The 13,264-nt window shown below is 43.0% G+C and overlaps 1 protein-coding gene across 1 annotated transcript in view; it reads right to left on the reverse strand.

Moving 5' to 3' along the window:
• Positions 1-11,570: 11,570 nt before the first annotated feature.
• Positions 11,571-13,264, reverse strand: part of RNF150 (ring finger protein 150) — a 276,332-nt gene continuing 274,638 nt past the window's right edge. The window contains exon 7 of the mRNA XM_077476943.1: positions 11,571-12,711. Within this exon, the coding sequence (XP_077333069.1) occupies positions 12,593-12,711 (119 nt within the window). The 3' untranslated portion in view covers positions 11,571-12,592. The remainder of the gene's footprint in view (positions 12,712-13,264) is intronic.

Here is a 13,264-nt window from a genome sequence, read left to right on the forward strand (position 1 = left end):
CCTTGTTCACAATTCTAATAAAATATACCAATACACAGATGGTCTCTACAGGGCATAAAAACCCTTGGAGACTTGTTCCAACATAACCAACTCCTCTCCTTCCAGCAACTTTCAGACCAATTCATCCTCACTAATAAAGATTTTTATATCTACCTACGGATACGCCATATCCTGACCTCCATCCCAACCTTGCAAAATACCTGGTCCAAGGACATAATGCAGTTATTCGGCACAACCAACACCAAACTCTGTGGCATCTCTTGCTTTTATGGACTCCTAACAAAACCGACCCAGGAAGAAACTCTTCCAGCGATATCTTACTGGGATTCCAGGCTAAGAATCCAAATTCCCGCATGGACATGGTACCAAGCGATACGCCTGCCTTCCACTTTTTTCCAAAAATATTTCCCACTGGGAGACGGTAATAAAAATATTGTTCAAATGGTACTATACCCCAGTAAAACTAGCAAGACTCTTCTCTTCTTACTCTAGTAAATACTGGAGGAACTGTGGCATGGATGGTCATATCTATCATATATGGTGGGAATGTCCGTCCATACCTATTGGACGTACATCTCCACCCTTATCCGAGGGATCACTAACATAACCTTTGTGGTGACCCCGCAGATGGCTCTTTTTGGTCTGGGCTTCTTGAACTGGCCCCCAAAATTTCACCCCATTATTACACATGTACTTATAGTGGCCCGATTGACCATTACCCACCGCTGGAAGCAGCCCTGTGTACCTTCTCTTGGGAATGTCATTGATATCCTGAATGAACACTTATTAACCACTTAAGCCCCGGACCAATTTGCAGCCAAAGGACCAGGCCCCTTTTTGCGATTCGGCACTGCGTCACCTTAACCACTTGAGGACCGCCGTATTGCCAATGTACGTCAGCACAATGGCACAGGCAGGCACAATCACGTACATCTACGTGATTGCCTTCCAGCGGGTGGGGGGTCCGATCGGACCCCCTCCCGCTGGTTACGGCGGTCCGATTCGGTCCAGGAGCGCTCCGTGATGAGGGGATGGCCGTTGGTTTTCGGCCACCCCCTCTGGATCGCTCCTGGCCAATGAGAAGCTTCCTCCCCTGTGTATTGTTTACACAGGAAGGAGGAAGTGATGTCATTCTCCTCGGGGCGGTCTTTTTGACCGGACTACGAGGAGAAGAGTAAAAGTAAGTGTGCACCAACACTACACTGACATGTAGGTACACACAGGCACACAAACCCCCCCCCGATCCCCCCCCGCCCCCCCTCCCCCCCCAGTCACAGTGTCACTGATTGCATTGATCATTTCTTTACTGATCAATGCATTCAGTGTCAGTTGTGACAGTAAAAACTGTCAAGACAGTTAGTGTTAGGTCCAGGGTAGCCCCCTATCACCCCCCAATAAAGATTTAACCCCCTGATTGCCCCTAGAGTTAACCCTTTCACCCCCTTTTGCCAGTGTCACTAAGCGATCATTTTTCTGATCGCTGCATGTGTCGCTAGGTAGCTAGTTATTTTTTTAGGTTCACCGCCAGGTTTTTATATCGCTAGGTACCCCGATATACTACCCAATAATGGGTTTAACCCCCTGATTGCCGCTAGTTAACCCTTTCACCCCCTTTTGCCAGTGTCACTAAGCGATCGTTTTTCTGATCGCTGCATTAGTGTCGCTACAGTCGCTAGGTAGCTAGTTATTTTTTTAGGTTCACCGCCAGGTTTTTATAGCGCTAGGTACCCCGATATACTACCCAATAATGGTTTTAACCCCCTGATTTCCGCTAGTTAACCCTTTCACCCCCTTTTGCCAGTGTCACTAAGCGATAATTTTTCTGAACGCTGCATCAGTGTCGCTAGTGTCGCTAGGTAGCTAGTTATTTTTTTAGGTTCACCGCCAGGTTTTTATAGCGCTAGGTACCCCGATATACTACCCAATAATGGTTTTAACCCCCTGATTGCTGCTAGTTAACCCTTTCACCCCCTTTCACCAGCGATCACAGTATAAGTGTCACTGGTGACGCTGGTTAGCCAGTTAGTTATTTAGGTTCCCCGTCAGGTTTTTATATAGCGCCAGGGACCCCCATATACTACCTAATAAAAATTTGAACCCCCTGATTGCTCCTAGTTAACCCTTTCACCACTGATCACCGTATAAGTGTTACGGGTGACTCTGGTTAGTTTGTTTTTTATAGCATCAGGGTACCCACCATTTATTACCCAATAAAGGTTTAACCCCCTGATCACCCGGCGGGTGATATCAATTAGGTTTTAGGGTCAGGGTCTGCGTCGCCCCAGGCAGCGCTAGGTTAGTGCCAGTACCGCTAACACCCACACGCAAAGCATACACCTCCCGTAGTGGTATAGAATCTGAACAGATCAATATCTGATCTGATCAGATCTATACTAGCGTCCCCAGCAGTTTAGGGTTCCAAAAAAACGCATTGTTAGTGGGATCAGCCCAAATACCTGCTGGCACCTGCGTTTTGCCCCTCTGCCCAGCCCACCCAAGTGCAGTATCGATCGATCACTGTCACTTACAAAACACTAAACACATAACTGCAGCGATCGCAGAGTCAGGCCTGATCCCTGCCATCGCTAACAGGTTTTTTGGTAGCATTTTATATTCAAATCCGGAAGGCAGTGCTTGGTTTTCGGGGTCCTGTAAGTGGCTAGGCTCCCAAAAAGTCCCCCACATGTGGTATCCCCGTACTCGGGAGAAGCAGCAGAATTTATTTTGGGGTGTAATTTGACTTCTGCCCATAGCATGTGTGAGCAATATATCATTTAGTGACAACTTTGTGCAAAAAAAAAAAAAGTTTGTAATATTCCCGCAACTTTTGGCAAAATATAAAATATTCCATGGACTCAACATGCCTCTCAGTAAATAGCTTGGGGTGTCTACTTTCCAAAATGGGGTCATTTGGGGGGGTTTTGTGCTATTTTGGCATTTTATGGACTTCGAAACTGTGATAGGTAGTGAGGAGTTAAATCAAAAATTTGCACCCTTAGAAATCCTGAAGGTGGTGATTGGTTTTCGGGGTGCCGTGCGCGACTAGACTCCCAAAAAGTCCCACACATGTGGTATCCCCGTACTCAGGAGAAGCAGTAGAATGTATTTTGGGGTGTCATTTCACATATGCCCATAGCATGTGTGAGCAATATATCATTTAGTGACAACTTGGTGCAAAAAAAAAAAGTTTGTAATATTCCCGCAACTTGTGGCAAAATATAAAATATTCCATGGACTCAACATGCCTCTCAGTAAATAGCTTGGGGTGTCTACTTTCCAAAATGGGGTCATTTTGGGGGGTTTTGTGCTATTTTGGCATTTTATGGCCTTCGAAACTGTGATAGGTAGTGAGGAGTTAAATCAAAAATTTGCACCCTTAGAAATCTTGAAGGTGGTGATTGGTTTTCGGGGTGCCGTGCGCGACTAGACTCCCAAAAAGTCCCACACATGTGGTATCCCCATACTCGGGAGAAGTAGCGGAATATATTTTGGGGTGCAATTCCACATATAACCATGGCATGTGTGAGCAATATATCATTTAGTGACAACTTTTTGTAAAAAAAAATATTTTTTTTTTTTTTTGTCATTATTCAATCCCTTAGGACAAAAAAAATAAATATTCAATGGGCTCAACATACCCATCAGCAATTTCCTTGGGGTGTCTACTTTCCAAAATGGGGTCATTTGGGGGGGATTTGTACTGCCCTGCCATTTTAGCACCTCAAGAAATGAGATCGGCAGTCATAAATTAAAAGCTGTGTAAATTCCAGAAAATGTACTCTAGTTTGTAGACGCTATAACTTTTGCGCAAACCAAAAAATATATGCTTATTGACATTTTTTTTACTAAAGACATGTGGCTGAATAAATTTTGCCCTCAATGTATGACTAAAATTTAGTTTATTCGATTTTTCTTATAACAAAAAGAAGAAAATATATTTTTTTTTCAAAATTTTCGCTCTTTTTCCATTTATATCGCAAAAAAAAAAAATCGCAGAGGCAATCAAATACCATCAAAAGAAAGCTCTATTTGTGGGAAGAAAAGGACGCAAATTTCGTTTGGGTGCAATATTGCATGACCGCGCAATTACCAGTTAAAGCAGCGCAGTGCGAAATTGCAAAAAGACCTCTGGTCCTTAAGGTATTTATTGGTCCGGAGCTGAAGTGGTTAACTGACAATTGCGTGGTCGTGCGACGTGGCTCCCAAACAAAATTGGTGTCCTTTTTTTCCCACAAATAGAGCTTTCTTTTGGTGGTATTTGATCACCTCTGTGGTTTTTATTTTTTGCGCTATAAACAAAAATAGAGCGACAATTTTGAAAAAAAATTCAATATTTTTTACTTTTTGCTATAATAAATATCCCCAAAAAATATATAGAAAAAATTATTTTTTCCTCAGTTTAGGCCGATATGTATTCTTCTACATGTTTTTGGTAAAAAAAACGCAATTATCGATTATTGATTGGTTTGTGCAAAAGTTATAGCGTTTACAAAATAGGGGATTAGTTTTATAGCATTTTTATAAAAATTTTTTTTACTAGTAATGGCGGCGATCAGCAATTTTTATTGTGACACATTGGACATTTTTGCGACCATTGTCATTTATACAGCAATCAGTGCTATTTAAATGCACTGATTCCTGTGTAAATTACACTGGCAGTGAAGGAGTTAATCACTAGGGGGTGGGGAGAGGCACCGATTCCTGTGTAAATGACACTGGCAGTGAAGGAGTTAACCACTAGGGGGCGGGGAGGGGTTAAGTGTGACGTGTGTGTTTTTTTTACTGTTGGGGGCGTGGCTTGGCATGTGACGCCACTGATCGTCTTTCCCTATAACAGGGAACAGACGATCGGTGACAGCTACACTAGGAAGCATGGGGAGAGGTTTGTTTACACATACCGCTCCTCGTTCTCCAGCTCTGTGACCCGATCGCGGGACACCAGCGGTGATCAGGTCTGCGGGTCCCGCGGCCACGGTGCTCAGGACTGGGTTGCGAATGCGCCGCTGCAGCGATGTGCGTGCGACCCACGGCTGGGCACTTAAAGAGAAACAGGTACGTGATTGTGCCCAGCTGTGCCATTCTGCCGACGTAAATGTGCAGGAGGCGGTCCTTAACCACTTGAGACCCGCGCTATAGCCGAATGACGGCTACAGCGCGGATCTCCTTTGCCGGGACTACGTCTATTGACGTAGTCCCGTGCACGAAGTGGCCTGCGCGCCCCCTGAGGGGCGCGCTCTGTGATCGGCGAGTCTATGAGACTCGCCTGATCACCGATCCGAGCAAGGGGTCGATCCCGACCCCTTATCACGTGATCAGCTGTCATGTGATATAACGGAGGCGGTAATTGGCTATTATTCCTCCTCGCGCTGAGAGCGCGAGGAGAAAAAAAAAAGAGCCGATCACCGGCGGCCGTGATCGGGACATCAGTCCCGATCACGGCCAGCCCTGCCAGTGCCCACCTGCCCCCTGCCAGTGCCCACCTGCCCCCTCATCACTAAAGATGATTAAAAAATAAGTGCCCCCCGTCAGTGTCACCCAGCAGTGCCCATAGTGCCACCCAGCAGTGCCCACAGTGCCACCCAGCAGTGCCCACAATCTGCCTCAACAAAGGTGCTGCACCCCAGTGCCACATATCCGTGCCCATCAGTGTCATCTACCAGTGCCCATCAGTGCCACCTATCAGAGCCACCTATCAGTGCCCATCAGTCCCATCTATCAGTGGTACCTATCCGTGCCCATCCATGCCACCCATCCGTGCCATCTTATCTGTGCCCATCAGTGCCGCCTTCTCTGTGCCCATCAGTGCCGCCTTAACCGTGCCTATCGGTGCCCACCAGTGCAGCCTGTCAGTGCCCACCAGTGCAGCCTGTCAGTGCCCACCAGTGCAGCCTGTCAGTGCCCACCAGTGCCGCCTCATCAGCGCATTTCAATGAAGGAGAAAAATTACCTGTTTGCAAAATTTTATAACAAACTATTAAACATGATTTTTTTTTTTTTTTGCATCTTTTTTTGTTTGTTAAGCAAAAAATAAAACTCCCAGCTGTAATTAAATACCACCAAAAGAAAGCTCTATTTGTGATAAAAATTTCATTTGGGTACGGTGTTGTATGACCGCGCAATTGTCATTCAAAGTGCATCAGCGCTAAAAGCTGAAAATCGGTCTGGGCAGGAGGGGGGTTTAAGTGCCCAGTAAGCAAGTGGTTAAACCCCAGTGTGCCTTGAAATCTTTGCCTGAGAGAGACCTTGCTGATGCACTACATTGTGTCTTCTTGTTAGGCTCAGTCTTGCCATGGTGTATGACCTGTGTTTGTGTCTTCAACAAGCTCACCTTGGTAGCACAGTTTGGATGATCCTTATCCAGTTTTATGCCTCCTACACAGCTGTCTGTTTCAGCTATTGACCGTGTTTCAACCTACATATGAAATTGATGCTCATTAGCACCTGCTTTGTATAAATGGTCATTTATACACCTGACTCTAATCCTACAAATTTCCTGATTTTGTGCAAGTGTACAAAGTGTGCAAATGTAAGAATTGATGCTGGTTTGAAGCCAAAGAGTAGTCATACCAAACATTGATCTCATTTAGATTTTTCTTCTGTCCGCTTACTTTGCATTTTGTAAATTGATAAAAAATAAATTACAATATATATTTTTAAAGCATTCTTATTTCACAGCATTTCTTCTCACCTGTTTAAAACTTTTTCACAGTACTGTACACACACACTAAGATACATTAACTCATCCACACTCACATACATACACACTCACATACAGTAAATACATAGCCTTTTGGAAAACCACAGCTAATGCCCTGTACACACGATCGGTCATTCCAACCACAAAATCCAACAGATTTTTTCCGAAGGATTTTGTCCGAAACTGGTGTTGCATACACATGATCTAATTTTCCGACAATATAATCCGATCTGACCTTTTCCGTCGGAAATTCCGACAGTGTGTATAGAGCATTACTGTACCTGGCTGACCAGCATTTGGCACCTGCACCACTGAGTAAGATGCCTGTGTACACAGTACTCCATGAGAGGGAGGTGGGGCGGATTGAGTCCCAGAAAGCAGCTTTTCCTGTGCCTAGCTCTGCAGTTCAGCCTTTAAAGACAGTTGGCTGTTGAGCCTGTACCAGAAACTACAAAAAATAGTATCTGCCTTCCCTGTAGCTACCCAGGATATTCTGGGTACTGACACAAACTGAAGCAACGGCACGTAGTAAGTATGCCATGTTATTGCAGCATTGGCCAATCACAGCGATGGAGCCGCAATACCTGGAAGTAACCCCCAGGAGTAGTCAGCCGCCAAAGCGGTGTACGGGCACCGCAGCAAGGGCTTTGATCTCAGGTGAGTATTACATAATGCTCCCCTGAGATGCTATGCGTACTAGCTCATTATGCCTTTGTCTTGCAGGTGTTAGTTTTTTTTTTTTAAAGTGGGATTACACCCACTGTAACCACCTCCGGACCGCTGCACGCCGATAATCGTCCTCACCTTGAGGACGGATATCGTTGTTATGGCAGCAGCTGGCTGCCATAACCTTGGTGTCGCAGAGTTCGGCCGGCAGTCCAGTACAAGACAAAAGCTGTCTCTGCAGCAGATTTGCCATGAGATCACTTTTATCGGTGGCGGGATCCGGTGACCTCCGCCGTTTACCGGAGCCGTCAGCAGCGGCGGAGGCAATCGGATACTTCCAATGGCTGTGCATGGAGATGAGTGAGGGGAAGATGGCCCCTACCCGTCTCCATGACACTGCAGGGCGGAAGCAATGTCAAAACATCACTTCCGCCTATAGCTTATAAAGGGCTGTTTTTTTTTAAATGACAACTTTTTTTTTAAATGCACATTAGTGTAAATATGAGATCTAAGGCATTTTTGACCCCAGATCTCATATTTAAGAGGTCCTGTCATGCTATATTTTTTAGTATATGATGCAGCCATTTCTGCAAATCCTCCAATAGTTACAATAAATTTGTTAAAGGGACTTAAAGCGGGAGTCCACCATTTATTTATTTTTTTAAAGCCAGCAGCTACTGACTTTTAAAATAATGACACTTACCCGCCCAGCGCGCCCGCGATGTCGGCACCCGAAGCCGATCTCTCGATCGTCTCTCGGGTGCTGCCGCCGCCATCTTGGGTATGGGAATCAGGAAGTGGAGCCTTTCGGCTTCATTTCCCGGTTCCCTACTGCGCATGCGCGAGTCTCGCTGCACAATAAGGATGGTCCCTGCTGTCTCTGGGATCCGTGTGTTTCCCAGCAGGCAGCGGGGGACCTTCGGAAAGGGGCGTAGATTCTGTGGAAAGGGGCGTACCTTCTGCAGAATCTAGGCCAGAAGTGGGTGCAGATACCTGTACTGTACAGGTACCTGCACCCCCCTCCCCCCAGAAAGGTGCCAATTGTGGCGCCGGAGGGGGGGGGGGTTCCAATGAGCGGAAGGTCCACTTTAGGGTGGACCTCCGCTTTTTTAAGTCCACTGGGTGTCATCATAAGCATGTGGGCTATACTGTAGCCTTTTTGTACCCTGTTATCTCCGCCACTTTTCCAACTTCTGAGTTGCTCCTCTTTGGCTACTGAGCATGTGCACATGAGTTACAGCATCCCCAACACCTGACCCAATTTTCAGTGTCTTACAGATGCTGTAAGCAACACAGGTAGTGTACACAATTGAAAAAAAACAAAAAAAAAAACAGGGACTAGGGAATGTTTTTTTTGGCAGAAAAGTATTTTTTACAAAAAAAAAAAAAAACCCTCTACCTTCTAGCACATTGTGGACATACTGACTCCATTTTACTGGACTGCGGGTTTACAAGGCTGAAGTTCGAAACAGCAGATGACACTCTGGGCTTTGAAATAAAATGTTTTAAATATCAATACTTTGATGGCAAGCTAAAAAATAATGAAAACTAAACCCCAATACAAAGACTTAAATGGTAGGGATGATAGCATTTAGCTTAATGCTTCATATTTAAAGCAAAATTAGGTTCGAAAAACACCAAACGAAATGCCACACTCCTTTTTTAACCACTTCAGCCCCAGAGGATTTGGCTGCATGTTGAGTCCATGGAATATTTTATATTTTGCCACAAGTTTGGAGAAAATTTAATTACTATTAATTTTTTTATTTTTATTTTTTACACAAAGTTGTCACTAAATGATAACTTGCTTACACATGCCATAGTTATATGTGGAATTATACCCCCAAAATACATTCTGCTGCTTCTCCCGAGTATGAGTATGAGACTTTTTGGCAGTCTAACCGTGTACAGGACCTCAAAAATCAATCACCGCCTTCAGGCTAAGGGCGTAAAATTGTGATTTTACTCCTCACTACCTATCAGTTACGGAGGCCTTGTGCAAAAAAAACTTTTCCCAAAACTTGTGGCAAAATATAAAATATTCAATGGACTCAATATGCCTATCATCAAATGGCTTGGGGTGTCTAATTTCCAAAAAGGGGTCATGGGGGGGGGTTGAACTGTCCTGGCATTTTATGCAAAACATTTAGAAGCTTATGTTACACATCACCCACTCTTCTAACCACGTGAAGACAAAGCCTTTTCTGACACTTTGTTTACATGAAAACTTTTTTTATTGCTAGAAAATTACTTTGAGCCCCCAAACATTATAATTATATATATTTTTATATATGTGAAATGTGTGCCTATGTGTACTGATGTCAGTGTACTGTTGGTGCAACTCACAGATGTTATCTCTCCTCTCTCTTGAATGAAAAGACTTCCACAAGGACAAGATGACATCACTTCCCCTGCAGCGTTCACTGGAGCGATCACCAAGTCCAGGCCAGATATCTTTGGGGGATTGATTGGTTCTGGATCTAATCCAAATGCCATGCACCCGATGCAACATGATGGCAATTGGCCTGCCTTTGCCATTCTGCCACAGTAAAACTGTGGTGGCTGGTCGGGAAGCGGTTAAGGAGCATCCTTGGATTTCTGTGTGACACCTAACGTTTGTTTATCCTCTACTTGTAACAGTAGTGCTCATCAGAATGAAAAGCTAGGCACACACACTGTACTGAATGAGCACATCTCACCACAGAAAGGGTTATACAGTGTATAAGTTAACAATGGCAATTAGACAATTTGCTTCAACTACTGTAAGTTGGAATAGGAATTGTTTTCATTTGTGAACTTTAACAAATAACACTGCTGTATCACAAGGCAATAATCAAGCTTCTCCAAGGTACTTCATACCGTGCCTGTATGTGAAAGAACCCCCAAGATCTTTCCTGAACACACCCATGATCAGAACAATTGGACTTACTGGGTCTCACTAGCTGTAGTAAGTACTGTAACACATCAGAGAATTGACTTGGAGTACTAACAGCAAGGGTTCAGAAAAAAACTCCATGGGAACTGTGTGCACATACAACACTAAAATAAGAAAACAGTCTTTTACGTAAATAGCCTATATACATGGGAACTCCTGTGGAGGCTTGCCATGGAAGATGTGACTCTAAAGCCCCTTTAACACATGCGGACTGTCTGTTTTCATCCATCCGTTGACCGATGCAAACAGATGATCATCCATTTACATCCATTTACTTCTGCATTCGTCAACATCCATTTTTTTAAACGGATTAAAGCCCTAATTTAGTCCCGTAAAAAAAAAAAAAAAAAAAAAAAAAAACAGACGAAAAACGGATGTAAAACGGACAAACTGTCCATTTTTGCATTGGTGGTGGATGTAAAAAACTGATAATTAGTGATGAGAAACTGATAAAAAAACGAATGTAAATTGATGAAAAACTGATGTAAACAGTGACTGAACTGATGAAATAAAATGGTCTGCATGTGTGAAAGGTGTTCTACCTACAATAACAGACTTATATGCATACATTTTCCAAAAAAGGTTTTCATGTAATCTCTTTGTTTGCACTTTCCCCTTCTATAATGCTTCAGATATTGTCCACAGCCTAATATTTCAGAATATTACAGGCCACAGGTATGTGCTCTGGTTTAGTAAGAGATGTGTGATGTGTTAAATACCCTCAAGCAGGCAACTGGGGCATTTGGTTACAGCCCTGGCTACTAATAATGTAATTTACCCAAGTCCTTTCATTTTTCCAAAGGCTTATTTGCATACATTGCCAAAGCTTCCCCTATTTGTACTTAATACTCCAGTGAAGTCGCAAGGCAGCATGCGATGTCTAAAATAATCAGTTGCCATGACAACTGGAAAAAAAAAAATCTTCAACTCCTCTGTTAACTTGAAGACCATTCACTAACCACTAACTGTACAGATGCATTTTACAATTCAAGACATCTTCTGAATATGTAAGAAAGCATAAGGCTTTGTATGATCTCATACAAAATGGGCAATAATCATATCGGTCACATCTTATAGCCACATTGAACATCCTATGACCTTTCAAGGACAGCTAACCACCTACAGATCTCATACATTTTCAACAGTACTTAAATGTAAATTGTAAAAGGTATAACTCTCAAATAATAACTAACTTTCTCAAATAACGTTCAAGCTGCCAAGGGCCATGTGTTCATGTGCCCCACAAAGGGAAAAAAAGACAGATAACCTATATTTGCGTGGGGTTTCAGTGTAATTGAGGTTCATACATTCATTTGTAAACATATCACTTGTTATCATATCTCTAGATTTCACGTTGTCACAATGCGCAATGTAGTATCATAAAGGAATTCGGAGTACCAAATTATCACTCTTAAAATTCACCAATAGCTATATTTTCTTTTGAAAAAATATATATATTTATTCTTGAAAAATGTATCTCACTCTGTAGCATATGCACAATACTGTATACATCTTGATTAAGAGTGAAAAGGATAGTTTCCCCCACAATATGTATATGAGGAGTTTTGTTTTAAATCTTATAAGTCAAACACTTTGACCAACATAATTTAAAATACAAATGTAAATAGATGGTGTGCATTTGCATTCACACAAGTCTGAGACTCTTTTAGGACTGAAACCAACAGACTGTAATTTTAGTACCTAGCATTCTTGATGCCGTTCATGAGGAATGCCAGATCACATGCAACCGGCAAGAGCCCTCTAAAGACATTTTCTTCTCGAGTGCTTTTGGGACAGATGCCCGTGCTGTAATTATAGCCTTCTTCAGATAAGTGCAGGGCATTCACTCATGACCATCACAATTTCTTCCTGTTGACTTGGCAGCAAAGCCAAGGAGTAGAAAAGAATATCTGCTATCTGGACCAAGATATTTGTGATTGTAATACACTAATTAAAACTGGGTAAACAACAAAAGGTTATAAAGTTTATATCTCGTTTTCTTTAAAAAACAGCATCAGAGATTTCACTTTAGTTCCAGGTCTACCCTCCACATCAGTGAAGCCTGCAGACTGAAGACTTGCTCCCATACGAATACCGTGGAAAATCCATCTGTACTGGAGGCGGCAGGCATCTGGCACTATTGCTTTTCATAATCATCCCATAATGGAGTGCATTGGATATTTATGGTGATGGTGAGGGGTTTTTACGGTTTGTTTGTAATAGTCCAACCTCCGGAAGAGGTGAACTCTTCACATCTCCTAAGTCTTTCCTTTGGACTGCAGCAACAAACCCGCTCAGGATTTCACCTCCTCACAGTCCTGGTCAGTGGAAAGATCCACATCTGAAAGTCCCACTTCTACTGCCATAATCAGAGAGATGTCTGAGTCACTACTGATAACTGCCTCCTGTTCACCTGAAAGAAGAAATATATTTGGTTAAAAGGAGAGTAATTTTGCAGACTGATTAGTTGCATTAGATGTTCTCCATATAACACAAAATAAGATTAGGGCCCCTATGTTAGTGAGCCAAGGACTATACATCACAGCAACCTGTAACCACGCTAAATATCAATGTGATATAAGGTGTTATTGTTCAACTCACAAGCTGTATGCTAGCTCCAGAACTGTTACTACACTTCAAGCCAATGCTTTACTGCCCTGGAATGAACATACAGCTTGCCAGTAAAGCTTCCTGCTAACAAGATGATAACAGTTTCCCTTTATTTAATAGTTGTTGTCCAAGTGTTATGTTACCCCCAATGCAACTAATCATATTGCAAAGGTCATTTTTCAGTGCAGCTTTGAAAAACTCATTGGTAGGTACAGGGCAACTCAGACCGTCTTTGTTTCAGGCATTTGCATACAGACAGCTCTTGTTTTAGATATTTGAATAAAACAGGCTTAGTAACATCTGATGAAAAAATGCTAGCTGAATGAAAAGTATATGTGTAATGTTTTGCAGCAATA

The sequence above is a fragment of the Lithobates pipiens genome, unplaced genomic scaffold (assembly GCF_037356315.1).
Source record: "Lithobates pipiens isolate NorthernLeopardFrog02 unplaced genomic scaffold, aLitPip1_a1.2 Scaffold_13, whole genome shotgun sequence".
In the NCBI taxonomy this organism is placed as follows: domain Eukaryota; kingdom Metazoa; phylum Chordata; class Amphibia; order Anura; family Ranidae; genus Lithobates; species Lithobates pipiens.